The sequence below is a fragment of the Rattus norvegicus genome, chromosome 19, assembly GCF_021556685.1.
Source record: "Rattus norvegicus strain SHRSP/BbbUtx chromosome 19, alternate assembly SHRSP_T2T, whole genome shotgun sequence".
NCBI classification, from domain to species: domain Eukaryota; kingdom Metazoa; phylum Chordata; class Mammalia; order Rodentia; family Muridae; genus Rattus; species Rattus norvegicus.
This window is the reverse complement of record NC_141552.1, coordinates 32,989,142-33,012,399: the sequence shown is the minus strand read 5'-3', so window position 1 is coordinate 33,012,399 and position 23,258 is coordinate 32,989,142. Positions and strand designations below refer to the sequence as shown.

The 23,258-nt window shown below is 53.1% G+C and overlaps 1 protein-coding gene across 1 annotated transcript in view; it reads left to right on the top strand.

Annotated features, from left to right (window-relative positions):
• Positions 1 to 22,831, top strand: part of Nkd1 (NKD inhibitor of WNT signaling pathway 1) — a 73,049-nt gene extending 50,218 nt beyond the window's left edge. The window contains exons 4-10 of the mRNA NM_001271381.1: positions 4,834 to 4,900; positions 13,427 to 13,533; positions 15,300 to 15,395; positions 19,039 to 19,186; positions 19,592 to 19,676; positions 20,445 to 20,572; positions 21,193 to 22,831. Of these exons, the coding sequence (NP_001258310.1) occupies positions 4,834 to 4,900; positions 13,427 to 13,533; positions 15,300 to 15,395; positions 19,039 to 19,186; positions 19,592 to 19,676; positions 20,445 to 20,572; positions 21,193 to 21,785 (1,224 nt within the window). The 3' untranslated portion in view covers positions 21,786 to 22,831. The remainder of the gene's footprint in view (positions 1 to 4,833; positions 4,901 to 13,426; positions 13,534 to 15,299; positions 15,396 to 19,038; positions 19,187 to 19,591; positions 19,677 to 20,444; positions 20,573 to 21,192) is intronic.
• Positions 22,832 to 23,258: the final 427 nt, after the last annotated feature.

Genomic DNA, 23,258 nt, shown 5'->3' with positions numbered 1-23,258 from the left:
TGTCACCCTCTCTGACCTGTTCAACCCTTCTTTCCATCTTTCTGCGCTCCAGGTCCCCGTTCTGTGATGTGGATAATCACTCGAGGTCTTGTTAAGCTGGGATTTCATTACCCAGGTGACACACATGGATGTGCAGCTGGCCCTCTGTTTCTGTGGGTTCCACACCCACCCATTCATCCTGTAGAAGATACACATGGAAAAACAGCCTTTGTATTGAACAAGTACAGGCTCTCTTCTTGGCTGTTACTCTCTAAACAGAGCAGAGTGACAGCTGCTTACACAGCTGCACTTGTCAGAGCTACGAGTCATCTCGATGGCTTCAAGTCTCGGAGGGAGGTGTCTAGACTCTGTACAGATACCGTGCTGTTTTTTTCTAAGGGGTTTCAGAGTCCTAGGAGTTGGGTGTCTTGGGAATCAGCACCCAGGGAGCCTAGGGGACCACTATCCTCATCCTTGAGTACTAGAAGGACTCTGATAAGGCTGGGTTTTTGACTGAGGCTGTCTCCTTCCCCTTCCAGTGAGTGACCAGGGCATCTGTTCCATATACTCCCTGGCCTGTTGGGTGCCTTGTCGTCCTTATGCAGTCACTGTTTCCTAGGTGGATAGTGGTGGCATCAGGTCCCCTGCATTGTTCCCTCAGTCCTCTCAGGGGAGGTACTCCATGTGGCAGGCAGAGAATTCCACTGCCTCACTATGAAGAATCATACCATATCTTTTGATGGCCTTTGGGGGATCTCTTAGCCCCACATACTGCTGAACTTGCACGGGCTCTCAGAAGAGGTGGAGTTGCTGGGCACTAGCCGATTGGTTATCAAATCAGCTAGTTTGGTTATGAAAGGCCATGAGAACATTCGAGAGCCCCTGTGAGAGGAGGCTATAGCAGAAGAATGGGAGAAACTGGCATTTAGGCTCTTGACAAGATTTCACATCACTGGACATGTTAACCCCCACCTTTTCCCTGGCTCCTCTTCGACATGAAAATCTCCATTTCACAGAGTAGGAAAATAAAGGCAGACAAGTTTAGTGACACTTAGTGCCACTCGGCTGTGGAGAGGGACTGGAGCTGGTGCTGGGCCCACCTGGGCATTGGACTGGCTTTGTCCCATCTCTGACAACAGAAGGTGGAGCTTGCTCTTAGTGGGGCTGGGCTGAGTCTGCAGAGTTCACGGAAGACAGAGCCTGCCGTGCATTGATTTCAGGGGCTAACCGAGACAGGCTGCTTGGATCTAAGGGTTCTGGGGTGGCCTGGGCTGTACCGTACCCCCTCTTCCTAGAATGTCTCAGTCCTGTGCATTCCTGAAGTCTGTACAGCACTGTATTCTGTGGGCACCAAGAGTTTGCTTGGAAAGTGCGTGGCACCCACATCTGTTACCTCTTAGGGAACAGAAAGATTGACAGAGACCTGCTGGGGCCTTGCGTGGGGGAGACTGAGTTCAGGAGTATGAAGGCCCAGTGACAAAGAGGAAAATCCCTAGCCCGCGCCAGCGCTCCCCAAGGCCCCACTTTGATGTGGTTTTCCGTCCCCGAGGCCTTATAAGGCAGCGAGCCTGTGCTGCTTAACTCAGGGCTGGGCCGGCTGCACACCAGTGACCGGAGAAGTTGCTCTTCCTGGGGCCCAGTGAGGGGTAGAGGCTGGGCTCCCAGGAGCAGCAGAGGGACAGTGCTGGAACTTTAGAGGCACATGTGGGCCATATGTCCTGACAGACTACCGAGCCAGGCCTCTGGTCTTAGAACTTGGAGTAAGTCTGAGGCCCACAGTCTTAGAAGCCAGAGGAGAGAGGCCTAGACCCTGGATCCCATGAATCAGATAGTTCTCTGTCTAAGCACCATACTCTTAAGGAGGTGCAGTGGTAAGGGTTGAACTCTCTAGTATGTAAAAACCATAGCATTGGCAAGTCACAGGACTGCTCTGACTTAGTTTTCTCATCCATAAAGTGGGTTTAATAGCAGCATACCACACAGTGGTTGTCACGGGAGAGCAGCTAGGGCTGGTCAGTTCTAGCATTTCAGGCATTTGCCCATAGCTGTTTGATGGTAAGCACAAAGGATTCAATGAGCAGTGACTGCTGATTGATCTTCTAGCACAGAGGGAGAGTGCTCCCTTGCTCCCCTGGAGTCACCCTGAGACAGTGTGCTGCGGGCCCTGACTGTGGAGTGAACCAAGACACCTTGGGAGGTAGAGCTGAGCCTCCGAGGCTTAGCTAGGTCTGTGAGCTGTGCTTGCACCGCCCGTGCCCTCCTGATCCGACTTCCATGCCCTCTGCTGCAACCCTATGGGGCTCATCACGGTGCTGATTCAGAGGGCACAGTTCTGGCAGCACCCATGTTCCTGCAGGAAGATGCTTCAGGTCTGTGGCTGTGTGGACTGGGCTTACAGCCAGGCTAGAGCCTGGACCAACCCTTACCACAGAGAGCAAGGAGCTGTGCTGTCCTGAGTCCCACTGGGTAGACCCGGTCCTGTGCCATGCATTTGTTTGTTTGTTTGTTTGTTTGTTTGAGATAAGGTGTAGCCCAGGCTGGTCTCAGGCATACAGTAGAGAGGGCTCCGTTCCCCTGCGCTCTCCTTGCCATCCAATCCCTTCCCTTCTTGCAGGGCTGTGAGTGAGATCCCAGGCCTTGCACACACTGGGCGTTCTGCACACGTACTCTGCCACAGACAGCAGCCGCTGTCACTTGGGCTGCTGTCAGCATCCTTGTTTGTCATGTGATGCCAGTGCTCACACGTGCTCCATGATATAGCAGGACTGTTGGGGTGGCCAGAGGGGGTTATATAACACTTGCCCACACTGCCTGCTGTGTGTCCAGTGCTAGCTGCCATACCATAGTGTGGTTTATACTGGGGCCATTGTACAGATAAGTCCACCAGAGTCCAAATGCTGGGAGAGCCCAGAAGCCAGGGCATGACCCTGGGTTGGTTCACTGTGCTACATTTCCCTGGGTCTAAAGACCACCAACACTGTATCCTAAGACCCTGGAGAGGCCCAGGGAAGCACCACAGTGTGTAAGGAGCATAGACCTTGTGTGAGCTCAGTCCTCTGCAGGTTCGCTGGATCTGTCGTTCATGGTCATGCTGGTAGGGGTGCAGCATCAGTTGGGGTGATATGGTGGTAGCACCAGTAGATAACACAGACCTCAAAGGTTCATCATTGCCAGCATCCTTGCTACGGTGCTGTCAGGGCTGCTGAGGTCACTGCTGAGCCCACTCTCTCCTATAGGACCCAGCATGAAGGGCCTTTGTCCCCTTAAAGCCTGCCGCCTGCTCCTGTCACAAGCACGGCCTGCCAGCAGTTTGGGGCTGAAGAGATGGCAGCAGTCTCTATGGCATGAAAGTTGGACTTTAATTGGCTGCTGGGGCATCCCTGCCATCTGACGATGTCTCTTTCCTGTCACTGTCTGCAGATTCCCTGTCAACGCTGGCTCTGTTAACTCAAACAGCCAGGTTTACAAGCTGGGGAAATGTTCAGCGATTATGATCATTGGCAAGAAGGGGTTGTGAAGGAAGTCACCCGGGCTTTAGTAAATGGGGTACCAGGGCAGGAGCAGCCGTGTTTCAGCCATCTGGAAGGAGTGCAGTGCCTAGACTGGTCTAGAAAGCTACATGCAGACAGAGAGATCTCTGTCTCTAAAACCAAAGTGGAGGCTCGAAGCCACCTCCGGGGCACTAACCATTGAACCACCTGCTCCCTGCGGCATCCCTTTCTGTGCCTCGCCAGGGCAAGCCTGGACGTTCTTTAAGCATCTGAAGTCCAGAGCTTGGGTGGTTTGTATTCTGTGAACGCTTTGCCAAAGCACAGGTTTTTGTTGTCCCAACGAGACTTTGTAACAGCTGCTGCATTTGGACTTCCTAGTGCTTAAGGTTTGCTGGGATTTAGGAGTGCCATCACACCAACCACATGAGGAAACAGAATATGGTGGTGCCCATCCCTGATCTCTTCGTTTTCCAAGAGAGGAGGGTTTTCCTAATGCCGTCGCTGTGGTCCTTGAGATGTGAGCCCCACACTGCAATATACAGCAGTGGAAACCTACGTGGTGCTGACCACGGGAAGACTGGGAAATCTTATATTATAAAGGTCTTATTTAACCTCATCTAAGTAATCTTAGGTTTGAAAATTCTTGGCTGAGTACCAAAAAAAAAAAATAGACATTTTTGTAAGCTACAGTCTAATTCTTTCTGAATCTCTACTTAGCTGGGGTGAGTTGGGATACTTAGAGCTTTAGTCCCTTGATATCTCAGACCTTTCCTCGCTTGTAGGGCACAGCGTTCCCTTTGCCAATATGACAGCATCTGAATGGCAGCTTGAAAAGGCTGCTGGGAAGGACCCCCGCCATGTTGGTTCCAAAGTCACCAGCTCATCGAGGGGACAGACTAGGCATATGCCAAGATCAGAGTAAAGTCTGGGAAGATGGGGTGTGGACAAGATATGGAGGCCCTAGGAAGGTCACTGGGGCCACAGCACACAGGCCCAGGCCTCGGCTTCTTGGCCTAGAGGATGTTCAGAGAGGAGAGCGCAGAGGACCCAACCTTGTTTGGAGGAAGAATCTAGGCTGAGGTCTCTCTGATACCTTTCTGAGTCTGTGGCTGTGAAGTTGGATGGACAGGAGGGACAAGGGACACTGATCTTACCTGGTCATAGACTTGGCCTCTAGGAGTTGTAGGCCTTGGGCAGTTTTTCCCCAGGTGCTGTGCCCTGAGAAGCCACTTACATTATCATATGACCAGGTCCCGTCCCATCTGCCTGTTTCTATGTCCACACTGCCACCTGTCCAGTCTATTCAGGTAGGTTCCTCCTGGGCCACCCGCTATCTTATAACCTGCTGCTCTGTCTTCCCCAGGAACTCGTGGGTGACACTTCTAGAGAGGCTCTCGGTGAGGGGGACGAGGACGACTTCCCCCTAGAAGGTATGTGGGTTTCAGTAGCTCTGCCTGTGGCACTAGGGTGGGGGGGGGGGAAAGGCCCATAGAGCCCAGAAGGTGTAGGCAGGGGATGTGAAACCCTTCTCAGCACTCTGGGTTACATCCATACCTGTGCTCAGGAGCTGTCAGGCTTCAAGCAGGCCCTCACAGGACTAACGCCCTATGGTGCTGCCGATGATAATGAGTGAGTGTCCACCACTGGCCTCTGCCCTTTCTCCTCTGGTCCCTTATGCAAAAGCCCTCCTTTCTCCAGAGGCTGTAGAGCTAAGGACAGTGGCATGGACCCAACCTCTCGCCTGCTGGTTTGTTGCCGGCAATGCCTGTGCCCTCATCCATAGATGCTTTGCAGCTACCCACGTGGCTAAGCTGACTTCCCACAACTATGCCCTAAGTAGGGGAGAGGGCTTCATCTGCCCGTTACTCACAATGGGAGGAGAGCCTCGCCAATGTTGAGCAGCCTGGGAGAGCAAGGACCCTGCCTGTTCTTTGAGACCCTTGGAAGGACCCTGGACCCAGTGCCCACTTGGGGTTCCCTTGCCATTCCCCGTGCCATGGCTGAAGCCTCCCCACACTAGAGAAGGTTGTGTGTGGCTGCACACGGCAGGCTGAGGCCTCTGAGCCCTGGCCATACACCTGCTGGACCTAGGCTGTGGCATCCCTCCGTTCCTGACAAACCAGGAGAGGAAACCAGGAGAATCTTTGTCTTTCTGTGGCCAGTCTCATTGCCTCTTGGCTGCTTGAGGGCTGTTGAAGGGAGGGAAGGGGTCTTGTGAGGCGTGAAGATGAAAAGGAGTCTCTGGCCATCCCAGGAGAGGAGGGCTTTGGCTCCTGGGTTGTTCTGTAAAGCTGCCCCTAATCCCGAGTCTTAGCCGCCTTAACTGGCCAGCTGGGAGCGAAGCAGGAGATTAAGGCTGGCTTGCTGTGCAGGGCTGTGAGCTCCTTTTGAACTTGGGAAAGAACAAAGTAAACATCAGAGGTTCCAAGCTGACCGCAGGCCTGTGTGGCGGGGTGTGGAAAGGAGAGAGACCCTCCTTCTGGGGATCCAGCAGGACAGGAGGGCCAGCCCCTTGCTCACTTCTGAGGCCTGTGCCCTGAGTGCAAGTCAGTCCTGCCTCGGTGGGCAGGCCCTTGATACATCCAAGGGAGCTCTGTCCATCATGGGCTCCCCTGACTTATGATGAGTGTCCCCTATCCCCAGGGTGTCCTTGTTGCCTCCCACTTGAAACTGCCCTACCGACCCTAGCTCCCACTTGGCATCTGCTGCAGAAACCTAGTTTTGCAGAACCTGGCAAGCCATAGTTGCTTTCCCATCTAGTGAAGCTGTCAAGGCCACCAAAGTATATGACCCCTCTCAGTGGGCCAGGTCCCCTCCAGGCCTTGAAGACAAAACCCACGGGAGCGTGGTGTCTGGCTAAAGGCAAAGAGAAGCCTGAGTGAAAGGAAGAAACTGTGGGTGCAGGGCATTTGGTTGGGCGGGGGGGGGGCACTGAGGTGCTCGAGCCACCTGGCTGTTGGGGACTGGAGTGAAGGGACAGCATACTGGAGCAGGAGGGCAAGGGCTTCTAAGAAATGGCTTCAGCTAGTTCCATTCACTCCCCCTGGGCAGGTCTGTTGGCAAGGCTAGCTGGCAGTGCCTGAAGCCTGAGGAGGTCTCTGGGGAGCAGCAGACAGCTGCTCTGGCTTCCCTCCCTGCTTGAGCTCCCCTGTAAGCTCAGCAATCACACCCCAGTCCCCAGCACCTCTAAGCCATTTCCACAGAGTGAACCTGACTCAGTGTCTTCCCATTTGCCTGCTGTGGAAGTGTAACATAGGCAGTGGAAGTCGTGGCTCTACTGTGCCAGGGAGGTTTAGCTGTGTCTCTGATGGCCAGGTTCAAAAGCTAATCTCCTTCATGGCCTTTCCCATTAGCAGGATGGATGGACCATACGGGCCCACTCTTCTCTCTCTTTGTCCAGGGTTGCTGCCTTCACTCACAGTGTCCCTCACTTCTCTTCAGGCCCCAGAGTATGAGGACCAGACACTTTTTGTAGACAGTTGCCTCCTTTCTCTGTTTCCCCTTTACCTCTTCCCTCTCAGACACAAGTGTCTCTAAAGCAGAATCCTGGGATGTGAGCCCGGCGATGGCATGTGGGAGGGCAGTGTGCACATTTGGAGGCAAGCCGGGGAATGCTTGGGGGCTCTGCTAGCCAGATCACTGCTGCTGGGTGGTTCCCTGAAAAGCAGAGGCTCACAGCAGATACTCCTTAATTCAGGACACTGGGCTCTTTCGGATGTTCACTCAAACTTGTTTGAACTTGAGGCTCTTGAAATTGAAAATTCCCCGATAGGATTGCCTAAAAAGGCCTGGTTGGGCCTAGGAAAGTAGCTGGCCACACCAGTACGAGCAGATGCATACAAACACACACGCACACGCATGCCCACATGCAATTTTCCCTCACCCTCTCCATCTCTTTCTGCCCTTTGTCCTTGAAAGTTTTGGGGAGCATGAGGAACATCTATCCTTGCAAAGGTACATTAGCGACACCCCTGGCTTCTTTCCTGTCAGTGAGGATCACTTGGCCCAACTTCCCTCTTATCTAGATTTGAGCAATGACATAAAACTCCAGCCTAAGCTCTCCACCCTTTGGTGCTGTCTCAAGCAAGGCATGACTTCTGGGTCATGGGAGTCTGTGCAGAAATTCTACTCTCACGTTTATAACCAGAAAACCTCCAGGCTTTCGAGATCTGACTGTGGTGCAATGGTGGGGGTAGGGAGAGGCCACGAAAAATACATTCTTTTTCCTGTTCTCTTTCTTTTCTTTTCTTTCTATTTTTTTTAAATACAGAGTCTTGGTGCCATAGCCTGGCAGGGTCAGGGTGGAGGGCTCAAAGCCACAGTCCTGCCGTAGCCTCCCTCCTAAGTGCTGGCATGACAGGAGCATGCCACCTTGCCCGGATTTCCATTTTGCTGTCTAAGCGTCGTTCCCAATGTTGTGAAATGCAAATGCTGACACCCGTACACTGTGTTAGTAAGGACTTAATGAGACAACATGTGTACCTGCCAACTTGACCGGCAGTGCCAGGCTGGCACATCTGCTCATCTCTGGAGCCTTTTCCCTCCTGAGGCCCGTGCCAATCATGCAAGAAACCATTTGGCCTGGAATGCACACACGGTCTTTCTCCTCGAGGCCGCAGATTTACCCTCCTAATTATTTTTGGCATAGGCTAATATTAAAATCCATCTGCATTCCCCCTGACAGCTGCTTGCTGGAGGCTTGGAGGCCCAGAAACATCCTGGCAAGCCACCCTCAGACCAGAATATTTGTCACAGATATCTTTGTGTGGACAGTTGGAGGGGATCAGGAGCATGATAGGGCGTGTGTCCAAATGTCAGCACGGAAACCCCGGTTTGTACTCAGTCCTGTATCGTGTCTGCTTGAAAATTTGCTGACTATCCAGGTAGAAAGACACGTGTCAGACCCTTGACGGTCATTTCTGCACATTGCCTGGTTCTTCCCTGCTTTGGCCATAACCTGGTTTTCAACTTCTTGCTTTTATCCAAGCTTGCTGTTAACTAGGCTCTTGTGGGTTGGATTAAAATAAGCTACCATTGACTGCTGTCACCTGAGTTTGAGTTTCAATGGTGTCCTTCTATACTAGATCCCCAAGTTGCTCAAGTCAGGATTGACAGCATCTGTCTGTCTTAGCTTATCTATACCTGTGTGGAGGACATGGCACAGCTGGGTTCATACTTATGAAAACCCTCCTCTGTATGGATGAGTAGATGCACCAGCCCCTGGGAGCAATATAATACAGGGGTAGCAGCTAGCAGGGACCAGCCTCCGGAAAGTTAAGAGTTCTGTCTGTGCAGACATGGAGCCTGCTGGGAGGTCATCACAGGACCCCATATGGGACTGTACAGAATGAACTGCCAGATTGAATGGAGGTAGACCCTGCCCTGCCAGCTCAGATGCGTTTGTACCAATTAAGAGACACTGCTCAGTACTCCGCCTTCCACACCTGCCTGTCATCCGCTTGAGAAATGTCAGGAGTAATACACCACCCAGCTCTCTGGTGCCACGTGCATGACACTTCTCAAAGCCTCTCTCCCAGCATCTTCAGATGACCCCCCACGTGGCCCTAGTCACAGGATAAAAGCCCTAGGTGAGGCATGGACCCATACAGCTTAGGAAGGAGCTGCTGTGCACTGGGCTTCCCAGCCCTCTTCTGCCCCTGCTGTTTGGGTGGCGCCAGCTGTAGGTGCTCAGGCTGGGTGGGCTGTGCCAGGCTGCTCTCTAGGTTACTGCTGTTTGCCAGGGTAAACAGTCCCCAGAAAGTGATGAGGACCTCTCCCAGCATGTGATCCCAGAGGTGCCTCCTATTGGTCCCTGGGATGGTTCGGGAATCCAGGCTCTAATCACAGTTGCCACCTTTCCCTGGTTCCCAAGTCTCTTCCCTTTCTCTTCTTCCTCCTCTCCGTCCTCCTCCTCCTCCTTCCCTTTTTTAAACTGGGGGAGGGGAGAGGGAAAGAGGCTGTCTTTGATCTCAGTGGAGGAAAGAAGTCTGTTCTGTTCAGGCTTTTGGCTAACACAACAAACAGTGTTTAAAATTTAACTTTGCTTAATTAATTAGTAATTCTGTTTAATGCTGTCTGATCTCCCTCCAAAAGGTATTTTGAAGCTCGAGAAGGGAACTTCAAAGGGAGCCGGGTGAAGACGGTCAAGTAACGCATTTAATCTGGCAGTGGCTGGGGGTGGAGTGCGGCCAGGCTGGAGCTGACGCTTAGAGAGAATCTTCTGCTAAATCAGCCAGCCAGCTCTGGTGGCCGTGGCCTCAGTGTGGGACGGATAGAGAACAGCTTCCAAAGAGAAGAATGCCCACAACACAGCCCCCTCTCGCTGTCTTCTGGGCTAAGAAGTGCTTTTAAGTAGAAATGGCATTTCCTCTCTTCTGTGGCCTCCGCGAATGGTCGAGCAGGTTAGGTACTCCACAGTTAGCTGAGCAGTGAGTCGCAGGTAACTTCCAGGCTGTGTCCTATTGAGCTACGTGTGCCTAGGAAGGAGGGGAGGGCTGCCTTCACCTAAGCAGTACACAGAGGGAATCAGGCCCTAGCTGTGAAGACTTGATTCAGCTCTCTCCCGTGTACAGCAGAAGCAGCCAGGGACTAGTACATGTGACATGGCTCGTTAAACTTCACTTGGAAAGCCAGGCTGCGGGCCCAGGGCTCACAAGGCATACTTGGCACCCTGTTCTTTATCCCTCTAACATGCTTCTTGGGCACTGGAACATCTTACTGGGTTCCTCCCTCAGCTCCCTTTCCTGTGCTTCCCTTTCTCCCGTCTCTGGCAATGTGCCATGCTATGGCAATCCCTGGCAGTTGGAGTATGCTTGGAGCGCCTTTGAAAGATGTCTCAGACTGGCAGCTGGTTAAGCAGGGACAAGAAGCAGAGTGAGGATTTGGCCACTGGAGTCCTTCCTGGCAGCGTGGTTATCCTCCTGACCCCTGGGAATATGATGTGGGTGGCCTGCAGTGAGCAGCATTTGCTGCCTGGCCCTGATGCCAGTGGCCATAGCCAGGTAGAGATGTTCTACTCAGCCGCCAGGCTACAATGCGGTTTGCCTTGCTTTGGTTTCGAGACCAAACCCCCATGCCAGCTGCCAGAATCCTAGCCCTTGCCTCTGACCCTGGGCCTACATGACTTTCTGTGGGTTCCCTGCCACCTACTCCTGCACTTGGTCAGGGGACAGACAATAGGGGTGAAAGGACTGTGGTAAGGCACAGGGTGTCAAGGAGTCTTACCCTGGCAGCATGTTTCCCAGGCCCACTGTGCAGCTCTGCCCCGTCTAGCTGGGATGATCTGAATGTTCACTGATATGGCCACCCAGGGGGATCCTGGAGGCTTGATGAGCTAGGACATCATGACAGATGAGCTGGGGAAGAGAGGACAGTCTAAGGCACTCCGTTCTCTAGAGAGGAAACATGAGGATAGAAAGGGGGGTGCTTTCCATCTCAGGTGAGGAGAAAGGAAGGGGCAGGGGAGGATCCGAAGGAAGCCGTGCTCTCTACCATGGAAGCAAGACTGCTCCAGAGGAGAGAACGGAACAGCGGTTCCTTGTCTTTGGGGCTTATCAAGTGGAACATGAAAGGCAACATTGAACCTGGAGGTGCTTGTCTGATAACTTCCCTTTGAACTTGAAGTCAGGTTTCGATAAGCCTGGCCAGCTCGCATCAGCAGGACCTCTGCAGAGCCAGGCCGAGGCTTTGAAGATGGAGCGAGGCTTTGTTTTGCTTTCTGCTTCCTCTTCTCTCTCTGGGAGGGGGAAGGGGGGAGTCTGCAGGCCATGACATCTCTGTAGCTCCTACAGAGGGGGAGATGGGGCAAGGGAGATTGTTCACACCTGAGCTGCCAGCTGGGACTGGGGGACAGTCAGCACTTACTGAGCACTTGCTGAGTACCCCCCCCATAGTATCTGACCAGCAGTCTCCTCACAGCCCTCTCCTGGAACGTCCTTGAGGATGCTGTCCACTGAGAACCAATATCCCTGTGAGGGAGATACCACCCCTCCTCCACTGTACAGACTCTTAAAGCTGCCTGGGTTGGAAAAGTAGGAGTACCAAATGCCACTCTCTCCCATGAAACTCCTGTGCAGGCCAGCTCTGTGTGCTGGACATGCTGGTGGCAACTAAAGCCAGGGCCTCAGCACAGCTCCCTGGTTCATGGAGTAGCAGGAGGACCACCTCTCCCCAGGGCCTGAATGGCAATACCTCGCTCCCTGTCTAGACTCATGGTAGCATCTGTAGCCCAGTGGGCACTAAATAGATTTAGTAGTTGGTGATTGACTATTGACTGTCTCTGAGTCCCTAGCCAGTCACCAGCCCGGCATTTCTGGATTCAGTATCTGCTGGAGAAGAGTGTCTGACCAATAGGATCAGAGTGGACAGTTAGGGCGGAATACAAAGTACTTGAGGCTAGTGGCCTGCCTGAAGTAAGGGTGCCGGTCCCCAGGAGCCTTCTGAGGAGGTGGCCATCCTGGTTTTGTGATCCCCAACTTTACTTTGCAATAACGTACCATTCCACAGTCAGCACTCTCAATGGTGTTAGGGAGCTGTGGTCTCTCTGGCAGTCTGGGCTGGAGGCCCTTGTGGGTGCTGGCTGTGTTGAGGCAGGAAGAGAGAGAAGAAAGAGGCTTCCTGGGGAATGAACCACTGCCCCTGGCTGTAGCTGCTGAAGTCTCTGGAAACCCTGAGTATTCCTATGCCTTGGTTTTCCCATCTAGAAAATGGAGCTAATAATAGTAACTGCTTCAAAAGGTCCCAATGAAGACATAGTTCATGAGTAGTCAGTGCTGAGAGCTATGGGGCCCAGTACTATACGAGTCCGCTGCCCATGCTGTGAACACTGGTTCCAGGATACCGTATAGACTGCTGTAAATAGCTGCCAAGAGAATATGAACAAAGGAAGGTGGCGTATGTCCATCCCACCCTGAACTCCCCACCCCTATGCTCTTGTTGCTCTTGGGTGCTTATCCCAACACTGGGATATGTGGGTTGAGTGAGGTGGGGACAGAGCCCCACTGTCCTGGTGTGCCTCATTTCACCAGGATCCTGACATCCCAAGAAAGTTCAGTTGGAACTCCGTCTGGTCGAGCCATCTCAGGTCCCCTCACAGTCCTCCAGGCATCCCAGCCCTCTTAGATCAGGACCCTACTCCATTTGTTTCCCTACAGTAGAACAACAAAGTCTCCATCCAGGGCATTTGAGGAGGGAAGAGGTGGGAGCGTCTTCTAGAAAAGTACAGTGGAGCTTCTTTGTGTCACAGAAAGGGTCAAAGGATCCCTCTGGACATTCTGTTACATGGCGGAACCTGTCACCTGGGTTCTGGGTCTAGAATGATGGGTCTACCAGGCTGGCCCCTTTTAGACACAGGAAAAATGGTACCAGTCGGCCACACACTTCATGTTTCTGTTCTGCTCCTGAAAGACAGACACACAGATGACCATGTCCTTTGGCAGAGGGGAGAACCCCAGGTGAGTGGAGGTCAAGGGCAAGGGTCAGGGTGAGTGTAATCCCTGGAGAGGCCAGAGTCCTTCAGCAAAGCACACCAGCCCATCCTCAACCTCTTCCCTCAGTTCTCCCTCTGCTCTAAGTGCATCAGCATCTTTGAGGGGACCACAGGGTCGGCAGTATAGGAGGCAGTGACTGCAGAAGACTGTGGTCCCTGGACTCCCAAATACTACTCCATGCCCTACCCTGGCTGGATGTCTGTACAAGGCCCTGGGTCTGCCTATAGGCTGCTTATCCAGTCTGTAAAGCTGGGGCCCATCAGGAGTCTGAGAGGCTACTGAGAAACCTGAGTAACTGGTATGACTACACCACAAAGGCTTTCTCTGGGATGGCCTGTGGTATTACCAGGGCCAAGAATTGAAGGATGTGGAGCGCAGCCAATAGGGAGGGCAGGAGGGCCCAGCACTGAGGACACAGCACGGCCACCTGATCCTGACTTACTCTTCTCTCCCTGTGTCTCCCCACAGTGGCCCTTCCGCCTGAGAAGACCGACAGCCTGGTCAGCGGAGATGAGAAGAGAATGGAGAAACTGAGCGAACCGGGCCAGGCCTCCAAGAAGCAGCTCAAGTTTGAAGTGAGTTTCCTTCTGAGGACTGTGATTTTTACGGTGGTGCTCCTGAAAGGGGAAACCGAGGAGGAGCTCTCACCTCTTATGTGGATAATTGCTTCTGGGGCAGACCCTTCCTGCTGCCCCTGGGCCATGACACTTCGGCCACAGCCCTCTCCACATGAATGGTGACCAGTATACACCACCAGGACCCTACTGCAAGGTGTGAGCATACACGGGTTCTCCAGACCTTGGGCCTGTTGCCTTCTTCAGAGTCCTCAAGTTCTTCCCTTTCACCCAGAGGCTGACCTGGAACATATGGGGGTTTCTTATGGTATATAAGAAGCTAAGACAAGAGCCCTGGGCAGAGCCCCAGTCTCTCTGGGCCTCTGTTTCCAAACCGAATGATTAGCACAAGGAATAGACTCTCCCACAGCATATAACTCATCTTCCTGCTCTTCTCGGACACCAGCAGTGGAGCCCGGGCACCAGGCGCAGGGTGAGGGCTCAGACTGAGGTCTAGGTCAGTGGAGGATGCTGGCCTCTCTCACCCCCACTGCTTTACGCCTTCCCTGTCCCTTCCTTTCTGAGACCACAGGGCGCAGCTCTACTGTTGTCTCAAAGCTGTGAGTTCAGACCAAGTCCTTTCACGTTTCAGCCTTCTCTGGACTGTGGGTATCTGCTGGGGTCCCATTCTACAGTGTATAGTGGGTTGCCTTTGCTTGGTATAACTGGCACTTCTTTCTTTTCCCTTGAGTTTTAAGCAGTGTGGTCAAGGACAGACAAGTGACATAGCTAGCCAGCACAGCAGTGTGTGATGCATATGTGCAGGTGTGTGTGTGTGTGTGTGTGTGTGTGTGTGTGTGTGTGTGTGTGTATGATATCACATCAAATACTTCTCAGGAGGGGTGGGTACTTGGCAGGTGTCAGATTAGCATGTCACAGATCACAGATGAGGGAAGGCTGGCTTTGAACTCAGCATGGTCTACTTGAGAACAAGAGAGAGCCAGCTTCGGGCTGCAGCAGCTGCAAGCAGGAACACCTTGTCTGCCATGCACACTCCAGTCAGCAGCTATTTTCCCTCATGGTTCCGAGGCCTGTCTCCATGCTCTTTGAGCCAGGCTGTAGCTGTTCCATTACCCAGGTCACCCCTGGGTCTTTGATGTCTGGCCCTGTGGGGCTGCCCTTGGTGGAGAAGCAGGACACTTGAGGTGGGAGTTTGGGGAGAATATCCCCATAACTTCAGTCGACCTGGGAACTCTGAGCTGATGAAGGGCCATGTGGCAAAGGACTTAATTATTCTGATGACTTTATGAGACAGAGGATAGATAAGATCATTTTCTGTCACTTACATGAGAAGGAAAGGAAGCATCAGAAACACATCCAGGAGGAGTCCGGGCAGAGTCTGGAGTTTCTCCTCTTCATGTCCCGTCTGCTGTTGCCTAGTTCAGTTCCTGTCCTGAGATCTTGCCTGGCTTCCCAAATCATTGGTCCTGATGCCTTCCCAAAGTTTCTTGCCCTTGACTGAGGCTTGCCTTGTGAGGCAAGTCTCCTCTCTGAGTTCATATGTCTCCTTTGTCTTTGAACACTAGAGCTTATTGGAGCCCTGGGATCTGGATGCCCTACCCAGGCTCTGGCCTCTTTCCCTGGCTGATCATGTCTTAGTCACTGTCCTTGTCCCTTTGCCAGAGTTAGGGGTTAGCCAGGGGTGCCCATGGCTTTACCATCAGGCCCATGGTGATGCTTTAGTTGATAGTTAAACAAGCCACATGTCTGTCTGTCTGTCTGTCCAGGAACTGCAGTGTGATGTTTCTGTGGAGGAGGACAGCCGGCAAGAGTGGACTTTCACTCTGTATGACTTCGACAACAATGGCAAAGTCACCCGTGAGGTAAGTGTGCTTTCTGCTAGGTGGCAGCCCTCAGGCACAGGGCTTGGACTTGACTTGAGTCTGCTGCCCCTCCTCCTGCCTGGTGGGGGCAGGGCTAGGCAAGGACTTGTGGCAAAGGGTTGCTGGGAGTGTCCTGGCCCCTCAGTGAGTGCAGCAGAGGCAGAATGGGTAAGCTGGGCAGCTCGCACAGTCTGGGACTGGGGGTACCCCTCCGGGGAGAAGTGGGAGACAGTGGCAAAGTCCAAGCCTTCCCAGAGAGGAACCCTGGATTTCAGCAGTCTTTCCCTGCTGCCTTCTTCATGCAGTCCCTAAGCTCTAGCAGCCACCTTTGACTGGCTCCGTAAGCCCCCAAGGCCACACAGGACAGGAGCAAGCAGTGATTATGGCTGGTCCCAGGTCCCTCTTCCCATTCAGAGTCCACCTACGACCCCTCCAAGATCCTCTCACCCTCTCCATGCCTCTGCCTCTGCCTCTGCCCCTGCCCCTGCCCCTGCCCCTGCCCATTGAGCACCAACTGTGCACCAGGCTGAGCGCTCAGCAGGGAAGAGATGGTGTCAGTTCTCCATGTGTTGTTCTGCCATCCTGATGAGGCAGAAAACACCAATGGGACAGAAGTGAGCCCTGGCACAGGAAGCTGCTTCTTAGAGGGACAGTCCATGCCAAGCTGACCTTAGCCATGCTGCCCTGGGGAGGGTGCCTGCATAGCTGATCCCCACTGAATAACTGAAGGAGACTGGCCTGTGGCCCCTTTGCAGAATAGATAATAGTGGGTCCTTAAGGCCCTGCAAAATAACACAGATTCCATTCCAAGTGCCAGGAAAGCCTAGAAGGGCTCAGGCTCAGCTCCTTCCCTCTGCCTCTCCAGGAGGCCCGCATTATGAGGGGAAGCCTGTACAGGATGGTGTTTGGCACCTGTGTGGAGATAGAAGAACAGGCGTGTGGGCTTTGTGTCCTCTTGTGGCCCAGCATGTGGACCTGCCAGTGACTCCAGAGGTACTCCATCCAGGCTGGGACAAGGACTAGCTTTTCCACAGCATAGATAGGAAGTCACCTTTAAGTATGTTATGGGCTTCCTGTGTACATCCCATACTGCAGAGTCCTTGCAGGCAGAGGCACGAACAGACACTCATTTCTGGCTTGCCACTTGTGTCCTTGATGACGAGAGGAAGGAACCAAGGGAAGGCAAACTATCCACGAGAGGTGGGTCCGTGTGGCCCAAAGCAAACCTCTGCGTTGTGTTTTCTTTCTGAAGAGCTGAGATGCTGGTTGAGTTAAGGACCCTGCCTGGTGGGGATCACTCATCTCTGTCCACACATGCCTTTTTAAAACCCACCGTACCTACCACCTCTCCCTCTCTTCTTCGTAGTGTGGGTACATGTGTTTTGGTGTGCCCAGGCAAACAGGTTCTTACCTTACTGCCTCTTCTGCCTAGAGCCCATGTCTGGGTTAATCCTCCATGTCTGAACTTGTGAACCTGGGCTCTCAGTCACATAGGAAGCAGTTGCGGTCACCTCTGTCGCTCAGCTTTCTGTCACTGTAGCAAATACTGAGCCACTCAACTTGAGAGAGGACAGGCTCACTCCAGTTCATGGTCAGTGGGTTCTGTTGTTTCGGGCTCGTGGCAAGCCAGCGTAATCTGGCAGGTGTGCGTGTCAGCCAAGTTGCTCACCTCAGGGTCTGGAGACAAGGACAGAGAGAGGAGAAGACCAGGTCCCACAGTCCTGGGAACATGCCTCCAGTGACCCAAAGGCCCATCACAAGGGCCTTTAAAAGTGTCTTCCCGGGGTTGGGGACTTAGCTCAGTGGTAGAGTGCTTGCCTAGGAAGCGCAAGGCCCTGGGTTCGGTCCCCAGCTCCGAAAAAAAAAAGAAAAAAGGAAAAAAAAAATGTCTTCCCTGCAAGTGCCACCCCGAGACCACATCTTTATCACATCGGTTTAGAAACAAATAGTAGCAGGCCCCATCTCTGTGTACCAGACTCTTTTTTTTTTTTTTTTTTTTTTTTGGTTCTTTTTTTCGGAGCTGGGGACCGAACCCAGGGCCTTGCACTTCCTAGGCAAGCACTCTACCACTGAGCTAAATCCCCAGCCCCCAGACTCTTTTTTAAGATGGCAGCAGAGCTGCTGGTTCAGCTTCTGAGCCATCCGACACTTGAAGGATGTTGGCAGGGGCCCTCGGCTTCCTTGTTTGTCACCTCCATCGTGGTGATGTCCCCATCATCTCCTGAAGAAGGTGCAGTTCTGAGAACGGGTGGTGTGGCTCTTCAGGGGACCGTGGGAAGGATAGGGAGGAAGGGAGCCCTGTTGTTTGCACCAAGAGGAATGGAGTCAGTGTGTGAGCAAGGGTGAGCAGCCGGAGGCTGGGCCTCAGACTGCTGCCTGTCCTCCACAGTCTGTCCTCCACGTCTTCCCATCGGGTCGTTCAGAAGCTTTGGCTAAACACTAAAGTAGTTGCCAGCATTGGTGATTTGGAATATCTCTCAGAAGACTCTGGCTTTCTGGGTACCCTGAGTAGCCTCATCCTGTAGAGTCAGCCTAGTGAAATGTCCACCATGTTTCACGGGTTCACCTATCCCCCTGCTGTAGATCCTGCATGCTCTTTACCCATCACACATCTGCCTGGCTATAGCATAGCTGGGGTCACCCCTGCCTCAGCTGAAGAAAGGTAGCGGAGGGGGCCAAGTATGTCAGAATTCATGAAGAATTGCTGGCCAGGGGAACTGTGAGTGTGCATAGGGATACGGTGTTTTTTAAAGGAAGCAGCTGCCCCCTCAGACAGCTGACCACAGATAAGACACCCAGAGCACAGGATTCCTAGTAAGGGGTTCTTATACCCTCTACCCACGTCGGAAGTCTCTGAGATGCCTCCTAGATCACTGCTGGAGTCTTCATTCCAGTTTAATAGGTAACTGGCCCAGAAATACTTGGTCAGGTTTCTCACAGACCACTTTGTCTTCAGTGACTCTGACTTCACGCTACCAAGGCAGGGTGGCTTCAGCAATAGAAAGTGATCTCCTCACATCCTCGAGTCTGGAGTTAGGGCTGAGGCATCAGCCTGCATGGTTCTGGTGAGAGCTCCCTTCCTAGTCTGTGGACAGCTGCCTTCTTAGAGGGAGAGAGCAGCTGAGCTCCACGAGCCACAGAATGGCAGCACACGTTCCCATACGCCCCTCTCTATCACCGTCAGCACCTACGTCACTCACTGGGTCCCGGTGTAGGGTCCATGGGGATGTCTGCAGAGGAATGGGCAGGGGCATGATCCAGTCAACTGTAAGGACATATTGTGTTTCTATTTATCTTTCAAAGAGCGCAAGTATGTAGCATGGCCAGGAGCCTCTCACCTAGGAGGGTTGAGAGCTCGTTTGTAAACTCTCCTACCCGATGAGGCTAATCAGAGAGGAGCCACACAGCCTGCCTATTAAGGGCCCAGGGGCTGGCAAGTCACCCTGAGTTCCTGAGTTTCCGCCCTTTGCCCCCTGTTCTTCATTCTCTCTTCCTGGGGCTTTTCCCCATGCCCCACTGTCTCACCTCCAGCTCTCTTTGAAGGAGCTGGGCCTTCACCCCAGCAGCAGTCATCAGCTCTCAGGTTGCTGGTGGCAGGGCATTGTGGCTAAAGTCTACAGGGGGTCTGCTTCTTTCCAAACAGGACATTACCAGCTTGCTGCACACCATCTACGAGGTGGTTGACTCCTCTGTGAACCATTCCCCCACATCAAGCAAGACACTGCGGGTGAAGCTCACTGTGGCCCCTGATGGGAGCCAGAGCAAGAGGAGTGTCCTTTTCAACCACACCGGTGAGACTGACAGGACGGTGCCCGCTATGGGAAAGATGGGGAGGACCCAAGTCAGCCTGGGAGGGTGGGGAAAGACCCAGATACCACGGGCAGCTGCTTGGTGTACTAAAGGGCCTCAGTGAAGGCCCTTGAAGGTATAGGCCTCTGGGGAAAGGGAAGGGAGGGAATCACAGATAGAAGGCCCAGTGTAAGCAAAGGCATAGATTTGAGACTGCGCTTAGTAAGATGCTACATGAACTCGCAGTGGAGAGAATGCAGACCAGGCCTTAGAGGGAAGCTCGTGACTCTGGAGGGGTGAGGGGGACAGGCAGCTAGTTTGGTCTTCCCTGAAGTCACAATGCCAGGAAGCCCCTGGCAGAGCTGGAGTAGGCATTGACGAGTCTTTCTTGGGCTTCTGGGACTCAGATCTGCAGAGCGCAAGGCCCCGAGCAGACACCAAGCCTGCCGAGGAGCTGCGTGGCTGGGAGAAGCAGCAGCGAGCCCCGCTCAGGTACGCCATGCCCCGTGCCCACGAACATGTACTGAGGGCCGGCCAGATACATACACCTGAAGGACTTTGAGTGCAGGCTCCATCCTGGATCCTCTGCAGGGGCTGTGGATTTATTTCAGAAAGCACAGATTTACAAATCAGACTCTAAATTTGCAAACAAAACATAGGAAAAAGCAAAACCCTGGATATAGTTCCTCAGTGTATTCCATATAAAAATTCTTGAGATTTTTCTCTCTGTGGTTTGGATTTAGTGTGTATTGGGTGTTCCCGATGTTCTGCCCACCATAGATTGGGTTAGGGTAGCACCTTGGGGGTCTGACACACTGGGGAATATGTGCCTTCCCTGCGGTGGGACAAAACCCCAAGTCTCCTATCCCTTAGGACACCTGGCCAACACTGCCATTTGCAGGCTTCTTGCTCTCAGAATTGTGAGGAAGGGTTATAAATCTGTCCTGTTGTCACTAGTCCTTCATGTGAACATGGAAGGCAGACCACACTAGGGCACTGCTAGCTGGGCAGTGGGCTGGATTGCAGGCTCCAGGCTCGCTGGAGATGGGTGGGACTGAGGGGCAGTGAACAGACCTTGTGGTGGTGAGGCAGATTGTGGTGGGCTTTGGGGAAATGAAGGCCCAGAGTGAGAGGTTTCAGCCTCGGACCCCCTTCTCCCAGGTCACAGAGGAGAAGAAGTGAGGAGCTGCCTGTTTGCTGATGGCTTCCCAGCAGACTTCAAGGGCTGCGCCTTCCTACATACTGTCCATTTTGTCACAGGTTCCAGGGTGACAGCCACCTGGAGCAGCCGGACTGTTACCACCATTGCGTGGATGAGAACATCGAGAGGAGAAACCACTACCTAGACCTGGCGGGAATAGAGAACTACACGTCTCAGTTTGGACCCGGTAAGGGGCATAGTCTGGACTCACAATGCTGGGTGGTGAGGACTGGGGGGATGAGTATAGCTTTTTACCGAACAGGTCAGAGACTCTTCTCAGAGGAGGTAACATTAAAGACATTTTCAAAATCAAAGTAATACTTAGACAAAGCTGGGCAAAATCAGAGAGAGAGAGAGAGAGAGAGAGAGAGAGAGAGAGAGAGAGAGAGAGAGAGAGAGAGAGAGCGCGCTGAGAATCCAGCAAAAGCCCTACTCAACCTCTCAGTCCTGGCGCCACATCAGCCATAGCTGTGGCAGTGGCTGCTTGATCCAGGAAAGTGCCATTCTACCAGCCTCTGCACCCCCTGACCTGTTCCAGCCCTGCTTCCTCTTTATGTTGAGTTCTGTCTGAGTTCACCCGGCATATCCCTTCATCCACTTAAAATGCTCTGCCCACCTCGCTTTAGTCCCGTCCTTCTCCCTCCTAACCTCTCAGCAGATGGGATCAGTTCTCTCCCTGCAGGGCTGCCAGAGGGCATTGGAGGGCTGGTAGTTCAGACAGAGAGGTGCTAGTACCTGGTAACCCAGGGTAGCCCAGTGCACACAATGGGTGCTCATAAAGTGTCTGTTGGATTGATTGGTTCCTAGGCTCCCCTTCAGTGGCCCAGAAGTCAGAGCTGCCCCCTCGAATCTCCAACCCCACTCGCTCTCGCTCCCACGAGCCAGAAGCCGCCCACATCCCACACCGGAGGCCCCAAGGTGTGGACCCGGGCTCCTTCCACCTTCTTGACACCCCATTTGTGAAGGCATCAGAACCCCAGCAACGGCTCCGGGGTACCCAGGATGGGAACAAGCAGTTTGTGAGGTCCCCCAAGGCCCAGGGCAAGAACATGGGTATGGGCCACGTGGCCAGAGGTACAAGAAGCAAGCCCCCACTGGTGCCCACCACCCACACCGTGTCCCCCTCTGCCCACCTGGCCACCGGCCCAGCCCTCCTCCCCACCCTGCCACCCCTGGGGCACAAGAAGCACAAGCATCGAGCCAAGGAGAGCCAGGCGAGCTGCCGGGGCCTGCAGGCCCCACTGGCTGCAGGAGGCTCCACCATCATGGGGCGGGAGCAGGTGAGGGAGCTGCCTGCTGTGGTGGTGTACGAGAGCCAGGCTGGGCAGTCCATCCAGAGACATGAGCACCATCACCACCATGAACATCACCACCATTACCACCACTTCTATCAGCCCTAAACCCCACCAGGCTGCCACAGGAAGGACCCACCCCACACCCTAAGGCATTATTATTCTATTAATTATTGTTATTATGGCAATTATTGTTATTAATAATTATTGTTACTCCACTAATATTTAGCCAGCCTTCATGTAGAAGACATATGGAAACACAGAAGTAAACTTTTATTTATATGTTGTGGGGATCATATAACTCACCCAAGGAGAGACTCTGGGTCTAGAAGGGTCCTTGGGCCACCCCAGCTGCAGGTCCACACAGATCTTCCCAAACCACAGGAGCCCTCGGCCCAGCTGCCCCACTCCAGCTCTTCCGGGAGAGCACCCTTGCCTGGCCCAGCTTCAGAGACCCTCAAGAGCTCCAGAGGACAACAGCTGCTACCTCTCAGTGTTATTCTGGTTCAACTTCACCCTTAATTGATTGTAACATGCCACAGGGAATTTCAGTGGGCTGCCATTGCGCCCTCTCTCCCCTGTGGTCTCACACCTCAACCTAGACACCTTAGCTGTGTTTCCCGGAGTTACTGCCTCCCCTTATCAAAGGGAACTAGCCCTTGGCCCAAGCCAGCCCTGTCCTTTCTCTTTTTTCCTTTGCCATGCACAATGTGGAAGCGTCCTCTCTTCCTGTGCCCCCCCCCCTCGGCTTTTGAAGGATGCACCTGTGTTTAAGGATTGTCCTTGTAGTCTCCTCAGTTTGGGAACTACTACAGAGAGAAGCAGCTGCATAAAGAATCGAGGTTTCCCCAAATGGCACCATTGTGTGACGGAGGGTGGGAAACCTGAGTTCACCATCAGCAAATAGTTTGCGGCTCTCTAGCAGCCTTTGTAGCTATAGGTAGATGCTGCCTGTCCGTGTCTCTGTATCTTTCTATAAATACACTCTCAGGTATCTTTGCTGGTATGCAGAAATCACTGTGCTGCTCTATGGAGGCTCCTGCAACCCAAATGTACCCCATGTGTTACCTGTAAAGGCTGCCTGTCCATCAGACGAAAGCAGCCACCACCGTCTCATTCCTTGGCTCCGTAGTCTATGGTTTTGGAGAGACCTGCTCGAGTATAGAAGCATAGAGTGGAGTGGGTGTGGCAGTTGAGACACCATGCGGCATCCTTGGCAGAACAGGATTTTATCTGACAAGGGTCCAGGGACCAGAAAAGGTTCGTTGTCAAGGAGCTGGGGCCCTTGCATAAATGAGATTACTTGCCCAGATTTAATAATTTGAGGAGAGCTGAACAAGGATGTCTGCCAACACTGAACTGAAGGCTGACAGACAGCAGGACCCAGACCAGCACTGAAGGGTGAGGATCAAGAGACGCCTAGAAACCATGACATTCATTCAGAGAATGTAGCAGGCTGTGTGAATGAATGAATGAATGAATGAATGAATGAATGAATGAATGAATGAATGAATTTATCGGGAGGAAGCTGCCCATATTCCCCTCCCCTGCCTGTTTTACTTCCTTCTCCAGTAGCATCTG